This window comes from Sceloporus undulatus, chromosome 6 (assembly GCF_019175285.1).
Source record: "Sceloporus undulatus isolate JIND9_A2432 ecotype Alabama chromosome 6, SceUnd_v1.1, whole genome shotgun sequence".
NCBI lineage: Eukaryota > Metazoa > Chordata > Lepidosauria > Squamata > Phrynosomatidae > Sceloporus > Sceloporus undulatus.
The window spans coordinates 133,340,656-133,362,735 of NC_056527.1; the positions used below are offsets into that span (position 1 = coordinate 133,340,656).

At 43.4% G+C, this 22,080-nt stretch overlaps 1 protein-coding gene across 11 annotated transcripts in view; it reads right to left on the minus strand.

Annotated features, from left to right (window-relative positions):
• Positions 1-22,080, minus strand: part of DIXDC1 (DIX domain containing 1) — a 58,373-nt gene that overhangs the window by 19,246 nt on the left and 17,047 nt on the right. For 10 of the 11 annotated variants that reach the window (XR_006104460.1, XR_006104462.1, XR_006104461.1 and 7 more), the window contains 5 exons: positions 19,780-19,909; positions 18,232-18,357; positions 15,820-16,078; positions 14,497-14,604; positions 2,280-2,392 (listed from right to left, as the gene is read on the minus strand). Coding sequence is in view for 8 of the 11 variants with exons in the window: in XM_042472397.1 (XP_042328331.1) it covers positions 2,280-2,392; positions 14,497-14,604; positions 15,820-16,078; positions 18,232-18,357; positions 19,780-19,909 (736 nt within the window). In the remaining 3 variants the exon portion in view is untranslated. Of the gene's footprint in view, positions 1-2,279; positions 2,393-5,917; positions 6,690-14,496; positions 14,605-15,819; positions 16,079-18,231; positions 18,358-19,779; positions 19,910-22,080 lie in introns of those variants that run through there. The other variant, XM_042472401.1, reaches the window with a different exon arrangement.

Consider the following 22,080-nt stretch of genomic DNA (forward strand, 5'->3'; position numbering starts at 1 on the left):
CCTTGAGTCCCATTCTTAGGAGAAAAAGGCTGTATGTGAACAAATTAAAAAGCCCCTACCAAACACTTTGTGAAGAGACCAGATCTTTTCTCTATCATTCAAGTGACAGATGTACTAAAGCACAGTGGTAAACACATGCTATACACAAAGTGGCCAAGGGGTTAAATAGCTCAACGTATCTGGGAGTCATGAATGAAGGTCTAGTTGCATTCATGAACTCACTGGGTAGCCCTGGACAATATTTTTTCTCAGATTTAGGTCCTTGTCTGTGAAATGGGAATAATGGTGGCCTACCTTATACAGTCCGATGAAATCACTACCATAAATTAAGCACTGATATATAAATGGAAAGCAACAGTAAAATACTGCAAGCAGATGAAGGTCTGAAAACAAGTCATGCCACTCATGTATGGGTTCTCTGGCAATAATAGAATTGACTTGAAATAAAGCAGGAACAGCTAGGGGTCTGGTACTAAAGCTAAGGCTGTAATCCTATTAGTGATTACTAGAAAGTAAAATCTACTGAATGTCATAGGATTTATTACTGGGCAAATATGTGCATGATTCCTCTATAACAGTATGAAATGTCACACAAAGAGATCTCTGGTTGAAAGCTCAATGCAACCAAGTACCTAGTAGATTGTCTCAACCCACCCAAACCCTACATTGAAAAAGCCTTCTCTTGGAGGTGAAGGGATGGGGTTCCAAAGCTGCCTTGTCCATTGTAAGGTTTGAGAAAATAAAATTGTCAAATGGTTTGAACACTCCAAGTTTAGATCTAATACACCTAAATATTTGTTGGCTATTACTTTAAAAATAAGATATTGTCTGATGTTGGATATTTTATTGTTTTTAGCTGTTTTTAACTGAATTTTGATGTAAACACTTTGTGCTTTTATTTAGTCTGTAACCCCGCTTCGATCCACTGGGAGAGGCGGAGAAACATAAATAAAATTTATTATTATTATTATTATTATTATTATTATTATTATTATATGTTTACAAACCCAATATTTTGCAAAGGGCTATTCCAAGTGATAGGGGGAGCATCAAAAGATCCTGCGCCCCTTTTCCCAGGCTCTGTTCCAGCTCAGTTGCATTATGAATTGAGATTCAACTCAGACAGAGGATTTTCAGGCTTTTGTTTTGGGGGTTCTCATCACCCCCCTCTGCTTGATCTCAGGACAAAGCATCCTTCCTTGTACTGTGAATAAAATAAAGAGACTTCTCTGGGATCCCCCCCCCTTTGCACAGTTTAAACTTGGTGAGTCTCCCAGAGAGGACTACAGACGTGTCTCAGTCACTGTGGGATTGAATTTTAAAATAGACGGGTCTTGGCCTTACACTCACACCATCTGTATGAAGTCCATGTTGTTGTCTGTTTAGGGATTCCAGGAATTGAAGGGAAAAACTGCACAAGTCATATTGGGGCCAAGTGAGGGTTAGGGCATTTCAGTCCAGGATGTTTTGGAATGCTCTGGAATGCACCCACAGTCAATGTTATTTTTGTACAGAAAGTATGGAAGAGATGTTTTCTAAAAATCACCAATTGAAGCCTGTGTAGTTATTTGAGGCCTGTTACAGACTGCCAAAATAAAGCTGCTTCGGGTCTCTTTGGAGGTATGCTGTTTAAATGATGCATGCATCCTAAGAATCTGGAAGCTGCACCAAAGCTGCACTCCACTGCTTAGGAATGGAGTGTGGCTTTGGCGCGACCTCCGGACTCTTAGGACCCATGCATCAGTTAAATAGCATACCTCCAAAGAGACCCAAAGCAGCTTTATTTTGGCAGTCTGTAACAGGCCTGAGTCACCAACAGGGGAAAGCTTGGAGAGACAGTATAGTATAAATGGCAATAGGGTCAAATGAGGACCTGGAAGGGTCAGGTTCAAATCCCTCCCTCACCTGTGAATTTCACTGGGGCCCTTGGGGACAACCACCCTCCCTTATACTAATCTACCTCAAAGGATAGTTGGGATGACAGAAGAGCAGTGAGAAAGCCATGCACATTGGCCTAAGAAAGTCAGACTGCCCCAGTGGATGAACTGTGTGCATCTTACCATTTCAGTGTAAATACCAGCAGAAACCATACTCGTGAACAAGGAAATAAACTCTCTTTTGTTTTCTAATAGGGAACCCCTGTCTTAGGAGGCATCCTCTCTCGAGGGAGAAGGAATACTAAAAGCCCCTTCTATGAAGGTGTATCCAACACCTGACACATATGACTGATGTGGATCTCCCAATCTCACAGTCAACCAGTTGGTCATTTGCTCCCCTACCTGTTCTTGTGTCTGCTTCTTCTTCATGAACAACATCAAATCCTGCCTTCTCCTCCGAAGGTGTAGCACTGGACTCGCTCCTTGCGCTGTTTATGGGGCTGGGAGACGTGAGACTGTTGTGAGAGAGTGGGAGAGAGGGAGAGAAGAGGACACCATTTTCAGTGCAAACTGGCAGAATGGAGTTGTTCCTTCCCAGAATGAGAAATAACACAAGTGGGCAAGATTTTCCATGACACCAAACACTTCCCATGCATTGCCAGGCTGGGAAAAAAAAAGAGGAACCCTTGCTGTACCCAAGAACTGGAGCTGGTATAAAATATACCATAATAATGCCCCTTCATTAAACTAATAATGTGTCACAATCCACCAGTACATGCATCTCCCATTCTGCCATCTCCAATGGTATTCACATCTTCCTCCTGATGGAGCTGATTCACTGATCAGCAAGAGAGTCACTTTTGCTCCCCTGCCTTCTTTGAATACCAGTATATACAAAGTTGTTGCTTTTATGATGTCTTTTCCCCATATACATGGGTGCCATGCTGGCTAGGAGGTTCTGGGAGCTGAAGCTCAAAAAAAGCAACTTTTCCAATTTCTGCCATTTACAAAGAGGCAGAGAGAATGAAGGAAGTCCAGACTGGCACAAATCCTGGAAGTCAAGAAATGTATTAAAAACTATAAAGGCACGCCTCCATTAACAAAGCAGCTCCTTTTTACAAAGTCTTTTTGTGCCTGCCCAGCTTCCCTTTCTTCCTTGTCCTCTGTCTAGCTGGAGGTTTTCTAGCAGCATTGGAGGAGGATTAAGGAGAGCTGGAGAAACACAGACTTCCAGTTGCAGTGACATGTCTGCAGTAAACAATACCATATAAACAATATAACACAGTCTTGATTGTGTGTGTATGTGTGTGCCTACAACAGGCAAAATAAACAGCAGAACTGCTCTTCTTTTTTTGTGGTGTAGGAACGTATCCCTGTTCTTCCCATGTTAGTTCTGCTTCTGGGTCCAAATTTTCTGTTCAAAAGCCATGTCCAGCCACTATCTACTTTGTTAACTGAGTTATAACTTTGCATGAAAAGTTTTGCTTCATTCTGCATTTTTCTTCCTTTGGAGTGAAAATTTGCTAATAACTTCTACCCCCAATATCTCATTTCTCATTTGGTCCTGATTTCTAAGGACCATGTGCAACTGAAGCCAAATAGATTATATTTTTAGCAAAGTGTGAATTCTCATGAGACTGAAGACACCAACCCATGACCTGGCTTTAAATTCTTCAGCCCAGCCTTATCTTTTCCCAGTGATGGCAAATACTTATTTTGGTCCAACCGCTCAGACTTTCTGTTTCTCTCACCCTCTCCCCTGAAATTCCTTCGGTATCCATCACCCGGACGACGACAAAAGGCATCTGAAATTCAGTGACCCATTTAACATTGTCCCTAAAGAATTTCCCCTTCCAAGTGTGAGCAAGAGTTAGTGTATCGTTTTCCCAGAACAAGAAACAAAAGGTAAGAGCAAACAAAAGACTGGAGGGTAAAGAAAAGAGAACTGATTCTGAAAAACAAAAACAGAAGACACTTTCTATCCAGCTTGTTTTCCTGAGCTTCCCAGTACTTTGAAGGTTGGGCTCACAAATGGTTAGGGCTGGGAATGTACATGGCCACAACGAAACACACACATCGAAGATTCTCACACTCTAGGCACGAAGGGGACGTGTTCCTAGCAAGTCCCACTTTAAATCCCAGAGCAAGTCCCATGCTCCTGAGTAATGCCACTGAAAAATTCCAACTTATTCCCCTTATGCCATCACAGCTAGGCAGCGTCCAATGGCTTAGACCAGTGGTTCCTAAACGTTGGCCCTTCGGATGTTTTGGACTTCAGCTCCCAGCATTCCTGGCTGCTGGCCAAAACACCCAGAGCTCCTGGGGGCTGAAGTCCAAAACACCTGGAGGAGCAACGTTTGGGGACCACTGTCTTAGACGTAGCCTTGCGCGCCCCTAGGTGTGGCATATAAAGTCAGAAACGCATTACATGGCAACCGCAAAGCTAGAGGCACAAAGATGGGCATACCGGACATCAACCTCCGAGGGACCCACAAGCTGGACTGGACCATGCCACCCTCACATTATGGGCTCAGAGGCTCCACTACGCAGGGGTCAGCCAGTTCTCCAGAGTCCTAGCCCAATAGTTCATATCACTACACCACACTGGCTCTTTGCTTTAATACACATGCAGAGTGTGTGTGTGTGTGCGCATGTGTGTGTGTGTGGCAAGCACTCAGATGGCCTCCACATGTTTTGGACTACACCTCTTACAATCTCTGACCGCTGTCCATGCTGGCTGTGGCTTACTGTAATCCAGTAGCAACTGGTAGTTTCCATGCCAGTGGGATGGTGACTCCGCTCCAGATTTAAGTCCAAACTATAAGAGGAGCACTCTTAAGCCTCACAACCTGTTTAAAGTTTGAGAAAAAACCCAGAATGGATTCATCACTTCACTCATATGGATGTTCTCAGGTATCACTCCTCTAGTCTAATAGGATAAGAAATAAGGACCTGCACAGAAATATGGACCTGCAGAACTGAAACTCCTCTGTCACTATGCCTTGATGCCAGGATTATCCTTACACATTTAAACATCTGCACAGAAGGCACAGAAGCAAGGAAGCAACCCAACAGGAGAGCCCGATAAAGGTAAAGCAAAGTGAAAGTGGGATGCAGGTGGGAAATGGTAGTAATGAACAAACAATATGTCACTGGGACAGGTAGTCATTTGCTAGCGCTGGCTCACAGAAATCACACTTCCATAAATTTCAGAAAGAGAGCTCTCCTTGCAAACCTTTCTTAAAATGTCATTTGGGGTTAGCACAGAATAGATAATGTTCAGCAACACTGCTAACTGCAGCTATAGTAGGGTTTTGAGACCAACCATACAGACACAGATTGGTTTTGTGGCAGTTTTACAACACATGAGATCACGGTGCCACAGCCTAGCTCCATCTACACCCCACTGACTGCCAGCAACAGCTGTCCATCTTGCCAAAAACAACAACAACAACATCCAAATGGGGGGGGGGGAGTGGTCCACCAAGCCAAAGCACATCTGAATCTCCCAAGCACAGATCTAAGCCAAAGCACATCTGAATCTCTCTTGCATCCTACTAGCTGAGTTTAAGAGGAACAGAAAAGCACACATTCAATTCTCAATGAGGGTATGAGTTTGAAGCTTTCAGATTTGGCATAGATTAAAACATATGCAAACAAATGTAAAGTCGACGGCTTTCATGGCTGGCATCCATAGTTTTTTCTGGGCTTTTTGGGTTATGTGGCCATGTTACACATTGCAAACAAAATCCATCATCAAATATTTAACAATGCAGAGGAATCCAATCTGGAAATTAAATCAGTTCTAGCAGGGGTTTATTGTGCAGGAAAACTGCTCTGCACAATTCCTTCCAGGGTTGCTGGGCTGGTTTTAAAAAACTGAAAATTAAAAACGCCCCTCAAAGCAGCTATTGAGGAACCACAGGATGAGTCTTGGCAACCAAGCCTGCATCTCCTGCCCATTTTCCACAAACAACCTGCCGCTCCCAGCCACCCCAGTTAGACGACAAGGACTAGGACAAGTGAGGTCTGTGGCTCACCATTTGACCTGCTTCCCTCCCATGATCCCCCTTTGACCTCTGGCCTCATGCGGCCAGTCTCCTAAGGAGCAGCCGCCTGGGTCTTCCTCTGGTCCTGGCGTCCCCAGGCATGGCTCATCCCTTCACGTGCTCAGAAAGGTCTGCGCCAAGGACGGCGGCTGGGCTCCTGTCAAACTAACAGAGAAATGTTTGCCAGGCAGACTTCCTCGTGGGAGCCAAGAAATTCGCAGCAGCAGGAAGAAGCCGGAGCAAAAGAAGGAGGCAGAGAAGAAGAACAGCTCCGGTTCTTTGGCAGGAGCAGCAGGTCGGTGATAAATCTGCAACCCACAAGCGTGCCTTGCGAAGGAGGAGGAAGAGGTGGCAGAGACCCAAAATTTGGCAGCCTGGGTTTTCAGCTCAGCCTCGTCGCCTGTTGGGAGGTTGTTTGTATTGCACTGTTGCATTTTGGTCTGACGTATGCCCAAATTCTTCTTTTATTTTCCCCTACAACAGCAAGGATGTGGGGATGAACGGCAATCCTACTTCTTCATCCCATTCTGGTCAGCTTCTTGGCAACTGCCGGCAAGACCCAAAAGCCAGTCACAGGAACAGCTCCTCCAACCTCAGATCCTATCTCTGAAGCACAGTACGTTATTATTATTACAGTACGTAGCAGCCAGCTGGTCCTCTGTGTGTCTGTCTGTGTGCGTGCCTATGTATGTTGCTTCTTGCCTTGCTTTCCGCAGCTCCGTCTCCCTCCTGCTGTCACTAGGGCTGCAAGTGAGGCAGAAACCTATTCTCTAAGATGTCTAAGCCCAGGGTGGAGAAGAGGGATGGTTGATGGGGAGGGAGGGAGGAAAGGAAGGAAGGAAGGAAGGAAGGAGGGGCTGGGAGGAAAAGAAGGGGGGACCAAGATGTGCGGCATGGTCTGGGGAAAAGCAGAAAAAGCAGCATTACTGGGGTAATTCCTCTATGAATTAGGTCTGCTGCCTTTTCTGTAGCTGTACAATGTAACCAAACTCACCCTCTGCCTGAAACCATGATACCAAAAACACATGCCGACTCTGTGGGGAATGTACAGTGTGCTTGAGCCAGAATCTCTGTGCATTGATAAGGATCCCAAAGCCACAATCTCTAGCCATCTCAGTGTTGGGAGTAGGGAATGGGTAGGTGGATCAGAGCCTGTTCCTTTTATATAAAATAGATTTCAGACCTCAATAAAATGGTGGCATTCCCTCCCACGCCTGCTTTAAATAACCCAGTTGCTGCTGTTGTTTGGTTTGGTTTTGAAAGGAAGAGTCTTCCATTTCCATTCAGCAGCCAGAATGTACAAGGCATCTCAGTGAGTCAGTTTGTATGTGTGTGTGTGACAGAGACTAAGTATGGAGTACACATTTGATTAAAAGGAGCAACACAGAGAAATACAAGACCATTTAAAACAGGGTGATACTTGGCATCAAAATGGCAAAAGAATCAGTTTGAAATTCAGTACACAGACACACATGGCTTATCTTGTTACTCGTCCCTGCCATGGGGTTACCTCCAAGTGCTTCACAACAACCCCAAGGGTTCAGAGTCACATGTTTCACAGCTGGGAAAAGCAAGGCACAGAGCCAGAAAGAAATCAAATAACTTGAGCCTGGCAGTCACACCTCCTTCCTCCACGACTGGCAACACTACCACTGTTATGTTCAAATATCTCACAAGAAAAAAAGATGTGACACAGCCAGGACCAAGACAAGTGCACTTCACATCTATCCAAAAGACATTGTGAGCACCTAGGAGATGAGTGACATGGAGGCAACCCGTGGATCTAAAAGCCTGAAGTCAGGAACCACCGGTGAGCCAAGCTGTTTTTTGGCCAGGGATGCTGACAAAGGACATTATCAGACAAGGGAAATTGGAAGTATAATCCAATGGCAATCCAAACGCAATCATGAGGTTTAACGTTATTGCGTGATAGACTACCACAGGCAATTTCGGGCAATGGGAAGTCAGTCCGAACGCAATCATGGGGTTTCATGTTATTGCATGAGAGGTGATCACACACAATTTTGGGCAATGGCAAGCTATTTTTGGGCAATGGGAAGTCAGTCCGAACACAATCATGGGGTTTCATGTTATTGCGTGAGAGGTGATCACATGCAATTTCGGGCAATTGCAAGCTATTTTTGGGCAATGGGAAGTCAGTTCAAATGCAATTCGAATTCACATAAATTCACTGAACTAGCGAATTCATGTGAATGCGTTCTGGCCCCACTTTCTTTTCATTTGAAATTAAGAGAAATTCCTCCTGTGTGATAAACTCCAATGTCACAGCCATAAAAGTGAAATCATTGTATACATATTGTAGTGACCACCCAACACATTTATACAGCAGTGCATTTGCCTCTGTTTAGAGCAGTGCTTCTCAAATAATATAATGTCTACACTGACTTTTTTTTTAATGTGCCAGGAACTGGTACTATATTTGTATCCAGCGGCTACGACTATTTCTTTCTTTCCTGGCAACTCTCCAGGGACTGGCAGCAGATGGCTTGGAAGTGGGCACCAGTCTGGGGACCACCACTTGAGGTAGCACACTGCAGTTTACTCTCAACCTCCCCAAGAGGCATGTTGGAGGGAAATTCCAACATCCCAAAAGCATACACCTTTGGAAATCTGCAGGGGAGGTATCTAGCTTGCTTCATACTCTCTTCTCCAGCGTTCCAGCAAATGCACAAATGATTTTGCATATGTGGTTTTAGCTTTGCATGAAGGCTGTTTTTAATTCAGTTGAGAGTTATGTAGGAAAAAAATGGATTTGGGTCACATTATAACTTCCAGGCTGTATGCAAACAGATGCATGTTGTAGAAATGTATTACTGAACTCTAGCCAACAAGCTCAGCTTGACAGGTAGCGTGTGACTTCTCCTGAACTAACCTAGGAGGCAAGCTGTACTGAAGAAGGTGTCACCTTCTCAACAGACACAATGAGATTCCCAGATGAGGAGAGAAATGCTTTTCCCATCACAGGACTACACAATGTTGCTGCCTTATACTGAGGCAGAACACCAGATCCTCTAGTCTGGCTCTGGTTGGCAGCAGCTTTCCAAAAGGTGTGGACAACAGTCCTTTTTGGCATAGCCACCAAAATATCTTTAGATATGGAGATGCCAGGGATGGAAAATGAGAAAGGTTGGCCCATGCAAAGAAGAGCCATGCCCCACCTCAGTCTTCCTGCCATGTCTTGGGGGCATCCAGTACATCTCACATTCCTCCTGAAGAACTAAAATCAGTAACAGACATTTAAAGCCTTCACCCATCAGCATGCATTTGAAAAAAGTCCAAGAGAGAAAAATCCATCCTTTTGCCACCCTCTTTGTAAATGTGATAGGGTGGTTAATGAAGCATGTTAAGATGTGACTAATCTGCTGTAAATGTTCTTGAGGATATGACCTAGATATATATAAAAAAGGTATCCACAACCTACATCATCTTTAGAAGTGTCACAAATCAGTCTTGATGCTGACTAACTTGAATTCTCCCTCCAAATGGTTGTGCCTACCCTGCAGCCATTATCCCCCCTTACACACAGACATACAGACATAAACCTTTCTTTTTCTTTGATGGCGCTTGAGACCAATAAACCCCTTCCAACTTGGCAGGTATTGCTGTGGTTTAAATTGGCATCTTTCATGGCTGTGGAGACCCTGGGTTCCATTGCCTGCCACCTTTCATACAGATCAAGTTGTGTATTTGGTTGTGCTTGGAGTCACATACACACAAACTAGAGGGCAGGGGCCATTCTGTGAAGCACCCTGGATCTGGAACCCGATTATGGATAATGTAATAACAATTCTATGTTCGCTGCACCCCAATTCCCATCCCACATACAGAAACTACTATTTTTCCCTGTAATAACATGCATACAAACCAGAAAGCTTATCTCTGCCTTTCAATCTCTCACTTGAGTCATGCTGCCAAATTTCACAAAACAGTTTCTGCCCTTCGTCAATACACAGTTACAAAGGCAGATCCACATTTAGCAGACTGAGAATATCTTCCATTCTCGAGACATTATGGCTGAAATCTAATTACACATTGCAGCACTGCCCCAGGTTTAATTAAAAAGCATTTTACTCCAGTTTGACAAAATCTCAGGTCCATTTCCTAGCTGGATGCTGGCCCTCCTGCCTGCTTTTCAGCCCTGTAGGATTAAAAGTAAAATCCAGCATGGTGTAATGGTTTGGATGTGGGACTAGGACCCTGGATATCAGGGTTCAAATCCCTGCTTGGCCATGGAAACCCATTGGGTGACCTTGTGCAAGTCACACTCTTTTTAGCCTCTGAGGAAGGCAAAGGCAAAATCCTTTTAAAACACATTTTGCCAAGAAAACCCCATGACAAGAGCCTTAGGGTGACCATAAGTCAGATACGTCTTGAAGGCACAGCAACAAGGATTAAGAGATCTCTGGGAAATTTGCATTCTGAATCAAATCCATTATATCTTTGGGGTCTTCTGTTACTGATGCTAGAACTGTACAGGGAGATAAATGTCTGCATAAAGAAGACGACAAGTCTTAAGAAAAGCTTAGATCATTTTAACATTGCCAGGAAATGATTATACATACCTCAACAGAAAACCCAGTATGAAAATGGCTGACATTCTAGTTCTCCTTTGAACCCAGAAACAGCCACAATAACTGAGAACACAACCAACAACTGGGGAAAGCCATCACTTGTCTCCCATGAGAGTTTTGCAGGGTCATCTGACTGGCTGCTGTTGGAAACAAAATACTAGTCCAAAGGACCACAGCTAACTCCAGCAAAGCAGTTCTTCTGGCTCATCTCTCCTCATGTCCTCATATAAAAGAAACAGCATGGTTTAGTGGTTTGGCTGTTTGACTCTGGGAGACTAGGGTTTGAATTCCCACTCAGCCATGAAAACCCACTGGGTGATCTGGGCAAGTCACACCATCTCAGCTGAGAGGAAAGCAACAGTATTTCCTCTCCCCCCAAAAAACCAAATCTTGCCAAGAAAACCCCATAGTAGGTTCATCTTAGAGTTGCTATAATCCAAAATGACTTGAAGGCATAGGACAACAACAAATAAAGATGGCACAATCAAGGAGATACACTAGTGCAATGGATCGTAGACCTAGGTCACCAGACTCTGACTGACTGCATCTCCCAAGAACCCTTAACATTGGCATGATGGTATGGGCTTCTGGGAGCTGGATGGCCATTGCTGTAGGGTATGCTCCCTAATCTGATGCCTTCCAGATGCTCTGAACTGCAGCTCTCATCAACCTCAATCTTACGTGGCCAATAATGTAGGATCGTAGGGGTTGAAGTTCAAAAATGCTGAGTCCCAAGACTGAAAGAGGAGGATTCTCCAAAGAATCCAAGGGTAAACAGGGGATGAAATAATCTCTGAAGTATAAGACAAAATTTTAGGTATATGGTAATAGCACCTTCAATGACAAGGAAATCCAAGGCATTTGAGGCATACAGTAACATCACCTTCCATGAGCAAGAAAACCAACCGTATACTAAGAAAGTTGTTGGAAAATTGTATATTCCAAAGCATTCCTGGAACATGGAATCCCCCATGTTGCTTGCTATCAAGATGCTCAGCCCCTGTTTACCGAAGCTTGGTCAGGGATGGAAAGTGGGGAGCCACTGCCAATTAGAACAGCAGCAATAACTGCAGGAGGCAAATTGTAATTGCCCACCCTGGAATTGGGCCAAGGCTCTGCGGGCCCATTGCCCTAACTCTTGTGAAATGTGCCATGCAGTTTTTAATGAGTTCGCACACGCACACGCACACACACAGGATCCCCTTTGCTTTTCCTCTGAAGGGTTCTTTTTGTGCCACTGGTTCTCTTTACCCCACATACCCTAGCCAAGCAGCTAGAAGAGTGGCTGGGGAAGGCACATGTATTCTCACAGAGAGAGACTAGCCCACTCTAGATTTTATCTATATCCTTTGGGATTAGGAAGCATCCTAGTCCTAAACCTTATCTCTCTTTTAGATTATTTTTCAAAGCTGGTGTACTGTGTGGAGTAACTTCAGGCAAGAGTCTGGAGCAAAGAACTATTCTGTTCCAAAAATAGCAGTTGTTCACTTGTGATTGTCTACCATGACAATGGTTACTAAAACAATTATTTCATTTATACAGAGGTTTTTACTGTGTACATTTTCCTCTTGCAGCACCTGGGAGAACACCACAAATTTTCCCTCTAATACCTCATCATCTATGATAAAAGCAGCTAGCAGTTGTTGTGTGTCTTCAAGTCATTTCCGACTTATGGCGACCCTAAAGTGAACCTATTGTTCAGAGGGGACTTACCTTTGCCTTTGACTTCCTCTAAGGCTGAGAGAGTGTGACTTGCCCAAGGTCACCAAGTGGGTTTCCATGACCAAGTGGGGATTCAAACAGTGGTCTCTGGAATTGTAGTCCAATGCTCAAACCACTACACCATGCTGGCTCTCAAGAGCAGCCACAACTGGGAACATATCATAAAATCATAGAGATGGAAGAGACCACAAGGGCCATGAGATGACACAACTCGCTAGAAATGATGACAGTACTTGGTCAGTAGGAAAGTAAGATGGAAAACAGTAAAACCTCATATCTGTGAATTGATTCAATCAAGAAAACCCCAAGCTGTCCTGAATTTGCAGGACCTGAGCAGAGCAGCTGATGACCAGGACTCTTGTAGGTCTCTCATTCATAGGGTTGCCATAAACTGACACCAATGTGGTGGCAAATAACAATGACAACAAGAAATAATAAAAGTGGGCTATACGTCAATTCTTATATCTTTAGTTTTAGTGAACATAGGAGAAAGTTCAATTCACTTTTCCCTCGTTAACAAGGGTAACATAATTCAAGACTCTCAGGCTTCATCCCACTCTTTTAAATGACTTAAGATCTATCTCTGCAAAACAGGTGGATGGATGGGGGTTGAAACCACAGTTCCCATGGCCAGTCTCAGCTTGAGTTAGACCCACTGTAACAATAAGATTTCCTCTAGTGTTAACTTACCATTCAGCAACTGATTCGCTAAGAATAGCCTAGCTGGGACTAACAATTAGATTTAGGCCACTGTTTTACTGTATTTCACTGCATCCCTTTCAGAGGTGGGGGTTTTTCCTCCTTAAAACTGTAATCCATTCCTAAGTGGAAATGGAATGAGGGGAAGCCCAGAAAAACTAACATGGCATTTTCTTCTCTTCTCTGTGCTCACTGCAATATATTAAAACTGGTGTGGAAGACCTTTGTGTCTCTCTCTCTCAAACTATGAGCAAGTGAATAAAGGGTGAAGAGCAGAAGATCTACTCATACACTAGCAATTCCTCCAGGTCCAGAAAAGGATAGAAATGTTAGAATGCAGATTCCAACTCCAGTGGGGAACAGAGCAGTGTGTAAGAAAAGCTGGTGAAAGGATTGGTCTTTGGGTGCCACTGTCCATCTATGTGAACAGAAACACTAGGTCGATCACTAGGTGCCCTGATGTACAGCTGATGCACACATTTGCACCACTGCATTCACAGCCACAGCCCAAAAAAGCTGGTAGAAAAATGAGGCATATGACCCAGGCAGGCACACAAGAAAAACAAGTTAGCGTTCTCAATACAGCTTAATATAAACTGTAACTACAGTCAAGAGCCACATCCCGTAAGAGCCCTCCTCACAACTGACCACACTCAGACCTCAGCTGGCCTGTGAAGTCCTCCAAGTTCACAACTACAATAACAGTACCACCTTATCCTTCACTCCCAAGTTTCACAACCTGAAAGCAAAGATCCTGCTGTTCTTTATATTTATAGTTCTTTATATTTATTTATATTACCCCATTGTATGCAGGATTTATGGGAGAAGGGAGGAAAAGGCTTTTTAGAAAGTAAAGGTAGAACCTAAATAAATATGCAAATCCAGAGAGATTGGTGGGGTGTGAGGATGGGAGGGAAAGATAACACGAGGAAATGAAAAGTGATATAGATGATAAAACCACAGCAGCAGGAAGAGTGGATAGCCCTCAGTAGCTTTTAGACACAAAAAGGAGCTTTATTCCACCTCTCTTCCTTTGTTCACAACAGCCTCTGTGACTTCAACCAGCTTTTCTCTTCCCAACTGGGCCCCGAAAGGTCCCTCTGTAGGGTGTCAGGCTTTCAGCATCATTCCATCAAAGGTTCCTTCCCAGTCTCCCATCTCCCACAGAGAAAAGGCAACCACTTTTAACAGCCGATTATTACTGTGCCCTGTGAATTCTGCACCCAAAAGGAAAACGGAAGTAATAGAAATCTGGATTTGGTGGCATGCACCAAAAGGCCCAGCTAGCAAAAAAGAGCATGCAAATTGGCACATGCAGGTAAACCTAACACACAAGGTTCTGAGACTGGAGGCCACTTTCTGCTTGCGTAACTGTGAGGCTTTCAACAAGGACTAAAGAGCATGCAACAAACAGCAACAAATATGTCAACCTTTGTGGACCAACAGTAACCTGTGTCTCAGACCACGAGGCTGTGTCTACAACCACGATGACAAGAAAAACGAAATTTTCAGAGATTTTGAAAAAGCCAAATGGAGTATCATCAGAATGAGGATTACCTGGAGGAGTGGGATTCTGAAGGCACACTTTGCTGCCCCTCGTATTGCTGTACCAACGCCCGGACACTCCAGTACGGATGCTCAATTTCTTCATCTAGGCTGCTGTTTCTAAAGACAAAGAATGCATCAAAAGTAAAGACAAAGGGGGTACAATCGGGCCATCACTAGCGGGGTGCAGGCTGCACCAGGTAACACCCGAAGGGGCAGGTGACACCACTGCTCCTCAAACATTTGCTTTTGGGCAGAACTGAACTGTGGTATTCACCTGCATCCCTTTAAAATGCTAAAGAGAGGGTATGAGAAGGACAAGGCTCAGAGGGAGAACAAAGGAGAGGCCCTAGGATTGTTTTAATGTAATTTTTAATTTTTTAAAACTTATTCTTTTAAAATATTCTTTAAAAACATCACATCTTCCCAATTTTTCACTTTAACCACATGAAACTATGCACATGTAAATATACTTAGGCTGTGGTAAAGGTATAGTTTTAATTTTGCTAGTTGTTTATGTCATGACTATTACCATTACATTTAGTGACATGCAGGAATTACGATTTATGACTAACATTAGCACAAAAAACATTACTAAGGTTTCTGTATGTTGTGGTATGGGAGGAGGTCAGTGGTGGGGTGACACCAGGAGTTACTGCACCGGGTGTCGCCAGACCTAAATACTGAGTAAGACAGATACCTCCTTGGCTTTCTTCTAGGCTGAATCACATGAGCCTTATTGTAAGAATTTGGACAGCACTGCCTCCTCCCTCAAAATATATATATTTTAAAAAGGTCATCATATTTCTGCATATAATAATTACTTCTAAAGTGTACTATTTTTAAAACTATTGCTGACTTCCACGTTATATTTTCTGCGCTTCAAATAACACCTGCAGAAGCACATAACAGGCAAAACAAAGGCTGCTGAAGAATATAACAGTAATGTTGTCTGATCCAAACTGTGGGGTTAATGGTGTGAACAGAAAGATGCACATCTTGGAGTCTTTTGTTAACCTGTTCCCATCAGGCTATGGTTACATGCTCTCCACTTATTTACTGATATGGTTATCAGAAAATGGCATGTGCCAGTCAGAAAAGTATAGGAAAGGGCATACTGTATCTCAAGCAGGTGAGCAAAGCTACATGGTGCAGAAGGAGACATGCCTCTCCTGCCAACAAAAACACAAACGAAACAAGAATAGTGTCATTCAGCAATTCATCCTAAGAACTCCTTTGTGATCATAAAGGTAACAATAATTCAGGAACCCAACTATTAGCAAAGCCCATCAACAAAATCTTCTGTTTCACTGCAGCCCCAAATGGACCACTTACCTCCGTCTGTGTCGGAAGACATCACGTCCCAAGCGTGAGACATCCTGCCGAACGTCAGCCAGGGCAGCCACTGCACCCTGAGCCATGGCAGTGGCAGAATGGGGCCTGTGATTGGTTGATGGTGTCCCTGGTCCAGTGGCACTCCTTCCCACAGAGCTGGATGCAGCCTGGTTTGCAGTTTTGCTTGAGCCAGGTTTAAAATGAGCGGCTAAGGCAAGGATTAACCTCATGATGCATTTCAGGTTCCCATCAACAATGTCTGGAAAAAAGAAGAAGAAGAAAATAGGAATAATCTATTATAAATTCTCTTTTTATGTTTCTTCTTCAGCAAGGTTTACTAAAAATATGATGAAGCCTTTTACTTTTTAGCTTGTCGATGTGTTTTTGTATACGTACAAGTATTCAATATGTAAATATGTCCAAAATGTGTTTTCTATGCATGGTTAACTTGGTAATATGTGAAATTTTGGTCTGGAACATGCACTGTTTGACTTTGTGCTATATGTGCTGTGCAGTAAAAAATATGTTTCAAAAAACAACTCGTGTCTGCAAAATACAACCAAATTCAAAGGGCAAGGTGACTTGCCTTAAGCCCAGGAAGACTCAGTCTGGTCACTTCTAGTTAAACTCAAGGAGGGTATTCTAAAGTCAAAAGTACATGTCACAAAGAACATGGATCTTACCTACCGCCCCATTTTGAGTCTCTTCCTTACCCTCCCATTATGCATAGTTCAGCTTCTTCTGTGTCCTGGTGCCACTACAATATAACATTTCCTGCTGACACGGCAGACAATAAGGCAGAAAAACATGGATCATAGTAATGCCAGGATAGAAAAAAATAATAAGTTGAATTACAGAGTATAAGAAGGGATTGAGGGCACTCCATCTCGACCTGCTATGCCAGATTGGGGGGACAGTCCCATGTGCTTTGTGACATGCAGTTGCATCAGTTAGGACTTCTGAAAATGTGTTTGTGTTTTTGCGTCTTTAATTCGCCTGTCAACTTACAGTGACTCCATGATTCTCATAGGATTGTCTTAGGCAAGGAATCCTCAGCAGTGGTTTCCCTTCCTCTGAAAGGCTATAGCCTACAGCACCTGGGATTCCTTGGCAGTCTCCTATCCAAGTACTGTACTAACCTGAGCGCTCCCTAAAGCTAAACAAATGAAACAAGTGACTGCCACCTACAGAGCAGGATTTTAACTGCATGATGCAGATTCAGGCTTCTGGGACTGTGGCCCATGTCTATGAGGCTATCTTTCCTGTTAACAGTCCCCATCCAGGCTCAACTACGTCTGTGAGTCAACAATCGTGTTTACCTTACATGCAAAGAAAGGTTGGTTTGTTTTTTAAACTCCAGTGGTCATGGTGATTGGGAGATCCAGGCCATTACACCATCCAGGCTCTGCTCCAGCCCCTTCACAACCCCAAATGATTCAGACAAGAAGAAGGGGCAGAGCTAAGTGTCATCAGCATACAGATGGCACCCAGCTCCAAACATCTACCTTCGCTTTATCAAAGGGAGGAAAGACCATGAAAAGCAACTCACTTGTTGCAGAGGGTTCAGCTTTCTTCCTTCACTTCAGTAACTTTGTGTCCTAGATCTTGCATCTGTTGTTATTATCAGCATATTTTTGGTTGTATTTAAAAAGCATCCTCTTTTTGTTTGTGGAAAAATGCAGTTCGTTACTACACTAGTGTAGCAGTTGCAACTGTTTTGTTACTGTGCAAGTATCACAGGCACCAAAGTGCTTGGTACAATTCCCAATTCCCCATCCTTACCTCCCACTAACACCATTTTGCAATTTCCCATGATTCCATGAAATTCTTAGGCCCAAATTGACCTGATGCAACTTATATATAAAGAATTCTTGGATAACATCTCCTTGAGGGAGGAGGTGAGGGAACAGTATGGCTTCTCAAGTGCACTGCGGTTGGCACAAAGACGTTACTATTCTCCCCACCCCTTATGCAACAGGGAATGCTCAGCTGATGCCCATAACCTGCAGGGCTGTTCTGTTCTTCTCCACAAGTAGGAAATGGGCAGAAATGGCCATGCACTTCACATTTCCAAATGAAGCCATTACTGTCTCTTGCCACCCAACCCCAATACCGCATGTTAAACTGCATTTCCACCGAGAGCACGTTGAAACTACAAAGTTTGGGGGGGGGGGAAACATTTCCCTCTACTCTTGTGACTGTGATTAAGTTGATGCCTAAAGGACAAGTTTGCCCTATGTCCCTCTTTTGGGTTTGCCTTTTATATCATTTTTCCACCACATGCTTCACAGCTGTATTCAGTGAGGAAATGCTGCCAAGAAAAAGAGGAAAGATGACTGCTTCTTTCTACTGGCATTAATGCACATTTCATTTCCACATATTCACATACACAAGACTAAACAGCCTTCCCACCTTTAGCCGACGTCTGGTGCATACGGATCTTTTTCAATGCCACGAACTGTAGCACTTTCTCCACATTCTCCTTCATTTCCTGCTGGCTGGTGGGACTGACCTGCACTCCGCTCAGTTTCTCTCCAGCTGTGAAAGAGAAACAACATAATGATCAAGAAGAACAGACTTGTGTGACATTAAACACCTACTATAATAGTTCCAGGTAGAGAGGGATAGTTGTTAGCCTCAGCAGTGGCTACCCCTAGGAAACTGAGGGGAGTACAAGCAATGATTTTAACATCCTCTCAGGGCATGGAAAGACAAGAATAACGAGGCAAAGCATATGCCCTGTAATAAAGTTAGCAAGGAAGGGGTTTTCATTACCCCTTGTAGCTGATGGATGAAGCCCAGGTCCTCCAGCTGGCATATGGCACCATGAAGGCTTTGAGAAGAATGGTATTATTTCACCCCCATATGTCAAACCCTACCGTTTCTTCCTTAGAAATAAATATTGGCCTGGGAAAGAATTCAAGTTTGAAAATCTGGAAAAAAATGTTGAAAGACTCTCTGTGTCAAAATAATAACAGCAATACCGCAATGTTGTGTCCAAAATTAAAAAGGGAACTAGATAACATTGTCCTCCCTGTTGGAATACTTTCGAATTTGGCCAATTTTAACTAACCATATTAGAATTCAAAGAGACAGCTCTATCAGTCTGTTTTAGCATTAAAAAGACGTAAAGGAATCCAGCAGCACCTTTGAAATTACCTGGGAAGAAGAAATTTCTAGCATAAGCTTCTGTGGAGACAGCCCACTACATCTGATGCATCAGGAAACTTCCAATAAACAATAACCCCTTTGGGGCTATTCTTCACACAAGAGAGACAAAAATCAGGCAAGGAAGAGGAAGATGGGAATCCCCCCCTACCAAAATCATGTCATACCTGGAAAATTGTCTAAAGACATAATGGGATTTCACTCTAAATGGCCCCAGGCCTGTTAGGAACAGAAAAGCAATGGAAGACAACTTTTCAGTTTTCAAAATACAAAGCCCCCTCCACAAACACTGTCTCTATCCATATTTATTTAAAAGTGTGCTGTCTAAGTACCCTGAAGGCCCAGGTCCTGTTCATTCTTGGAAGCTAAGCAGGGCCTAGGCTTCATCAACAGGACTGTAGTGTCCAATCCAAAGAAGCAGTAGTGCCACTCTATTCCATCTTGGCCAGACCACACTGGAAATGCTGTGCCCAGTTCTGGGCACCACATTTCAAGAAGGATATTGACAAGGTGGATCATGTCCAGAGAAGGGCGACCAAGATGATCAAAGGTCTGGAAATCAATCCTCATGAAGAACGACTTAAGGAATGGGGCATGTTCAGCTTGGAGAACAGAAGACTGAAAGGTGACATGATAGCCATCTTTTAATATCTGAAGGGATGTCACGAAGAAGATGGATCAGACTTCATTTCTGCTGCTCAAGACACTGCAACACAGACTGATGCATTCAAATTATAAGGAAAAAAAGATTCTACCTAAATATTAGGTTAGATAGAGTCACGTTATACTGACCAACAATCTCAATGAGAGAAGCCAGGACGACCCCATCTCGGAGATCCTGCCTCAGGTCCTGCACTGGCTTAACCGCCGGCTTCTTCTTCAGCTGAGAATTCACCCAGGCTACGTACGCCTGCAACTGTTGCTGTAAAACAGGAATCAGAACACAATACCATTATCAGCTGCTTGCAGCATTGGATTTACACGCTAGCTTAATAGCAACAGGTGAAATAAGAATTTAACACAGGAGAGATCCAAGACCTCCATGCGGGTGTGTGTGTGTGTGCGTTTTAGCTATATTTTAAATTATAAGCTGTCCTGAGTCCCAATTCTGAGAAAAAACTGCAGTTTAAATGAAGTTGATGTCGTCCATCACGATGATAATGCTTTTCCAATGTCTGGTTAAATCTTGCCTTAGAGAATTTTAAGTCAAAAGGTGTGTTACAAATCGTTGTTTTAAAAACAACCGTAGAAATATATGTGCATATTGGTAATTTAATGCCAACCTGAAAATTTACCATTTCCACTATTCAATACAGCAGCAAGGTGCTCCCTTTGGAGTCCAGAACTCCCCTGGGATAGACAAGAGCCTGTACCATTCAGGCAACGTAATCGCATTTACTCCTTTTACGGTAATGCCTCTCTTTCTGCTAAACTCCCCGTTATTCTGCCGACGTGGCAGGTTTTAAGCCTCAATTCCCCACCATCTCAGCAATGTCAGTCACAGTGCATTCTTCTGCACAGCCCATCCACCACAAAGTCATATTCTGATCACAGCGCTACTTGTAATCATCCTGACAAGAGAAATCCAACTTCAGTCGCAACGCAACATTAGCTTTGGTCTCAGAAAGGTACCCAGTCATTGGCATTTGTAGGATGCTGCTTGCTCAGCAGAAAATGATGGGGAAGAGACAGGCGGCCACGTTCCCATACAATACAAAAAATACTGTACAGAAATCAGGAGGAAAGAACCAGCTGGACAGGACAGTTCAAAGCTGCATTATAGTGTCTGGGAGGGAAAGGACCGAACCTATCCTACTGCCTTGGAGGATTACCAAAGGCACCTTATTACAGCTTTATTGGAAGACCATCGCAAACCAACAGATACCTTCTCAGTTCAACAGCCTTTAAAACAGCCTGGTTGCAAGGTAGTGCATGCAGAAACCAAAATATAGATTGTCTCAGGGAGATGACCATGAGGGACAGTTCTGCTTCAGACGCTTAGTGGGCATTATATTTGTACTCCTTCGACGCAGGGCATTATTTACTTACTCCTTTTATATGCTATCCTTTCTTCCAAAACAGGATCCAAGGTGGCTTACAATGTTCCAGTCCCACACTTACTTGGGATTAGATTCCACTAAAATTCAACCGCTTGCATCCAGGTTTGGTTAGACTTTGAGTAGATCCATCAAAAGCAATATGGTAAGTTAATGACTACAGTGCCAGTCTGAGATAAGCTTAAGGTCCACTGGTTTCAGTCTATCTGTTCTAAGTCTGACGAAGCCTGGCTCTAAGCCTGAATGTGACTTATTCCAAATAAACATGGTTATGATGTTCAGCCCATTGACCTCAACCTTGGGACTTCTCAGCAGATTCATATTTGATCTATACCGTACTCTTTTGCTGGCTCTTTCCTTTAATATTTCAAGGAATATGTCCTGATTTCTTTCTTTAAAAAACAAAACCCAAGCAAGCAGTCAGCTCTATATCTTCAATGGTGTTTATTTCATTCATATCTTTTGCAAATTTCCCTTTCGGAGGGAGATGACCTCCTCTCTTGCTGCTGCAGTTGTTGCAAAATCTTGACTTTTAATTAGCAGTTTGGGTAATCTCTCCTCCTCAGTATATAAGATTTTCCTGCAGCACTTTGAAGCTTTAAAAAATCTCAGCATTTCTTATATTCTTGCAAGACTCCGCAGAGATTTTGATTCCTAGAGAAGGAGGGTGAAATCCTCATTCCTGACAGCTGAGAGGCAACAGATATAAGGACAGAGCTGTGTAACAACTGAAGAATGGTATCAAATACATAGAAATGAGCAAACTGTAAGGCCCTAGACAACCCTCAAGTTACCTACCTGAATGTTCAAAATGAAAAGTAGTTTGCTAGTTCTTTATATATTGCCTTGTTCATCCCAATTAAACTGTGAATATATTAACACAGCACTGAAACAGTGTGGTATAATGGTTTTAAGTGTTAAACTAGGACTCCGGAAGACAAGGGTTCAATGCCCTATTCAGACATGGAAACCCACTGGCCCACTGAGTGATGTTGAGTAAGTCACGCAATCTCAGCCTAAGAGGAAGGCAATGGAA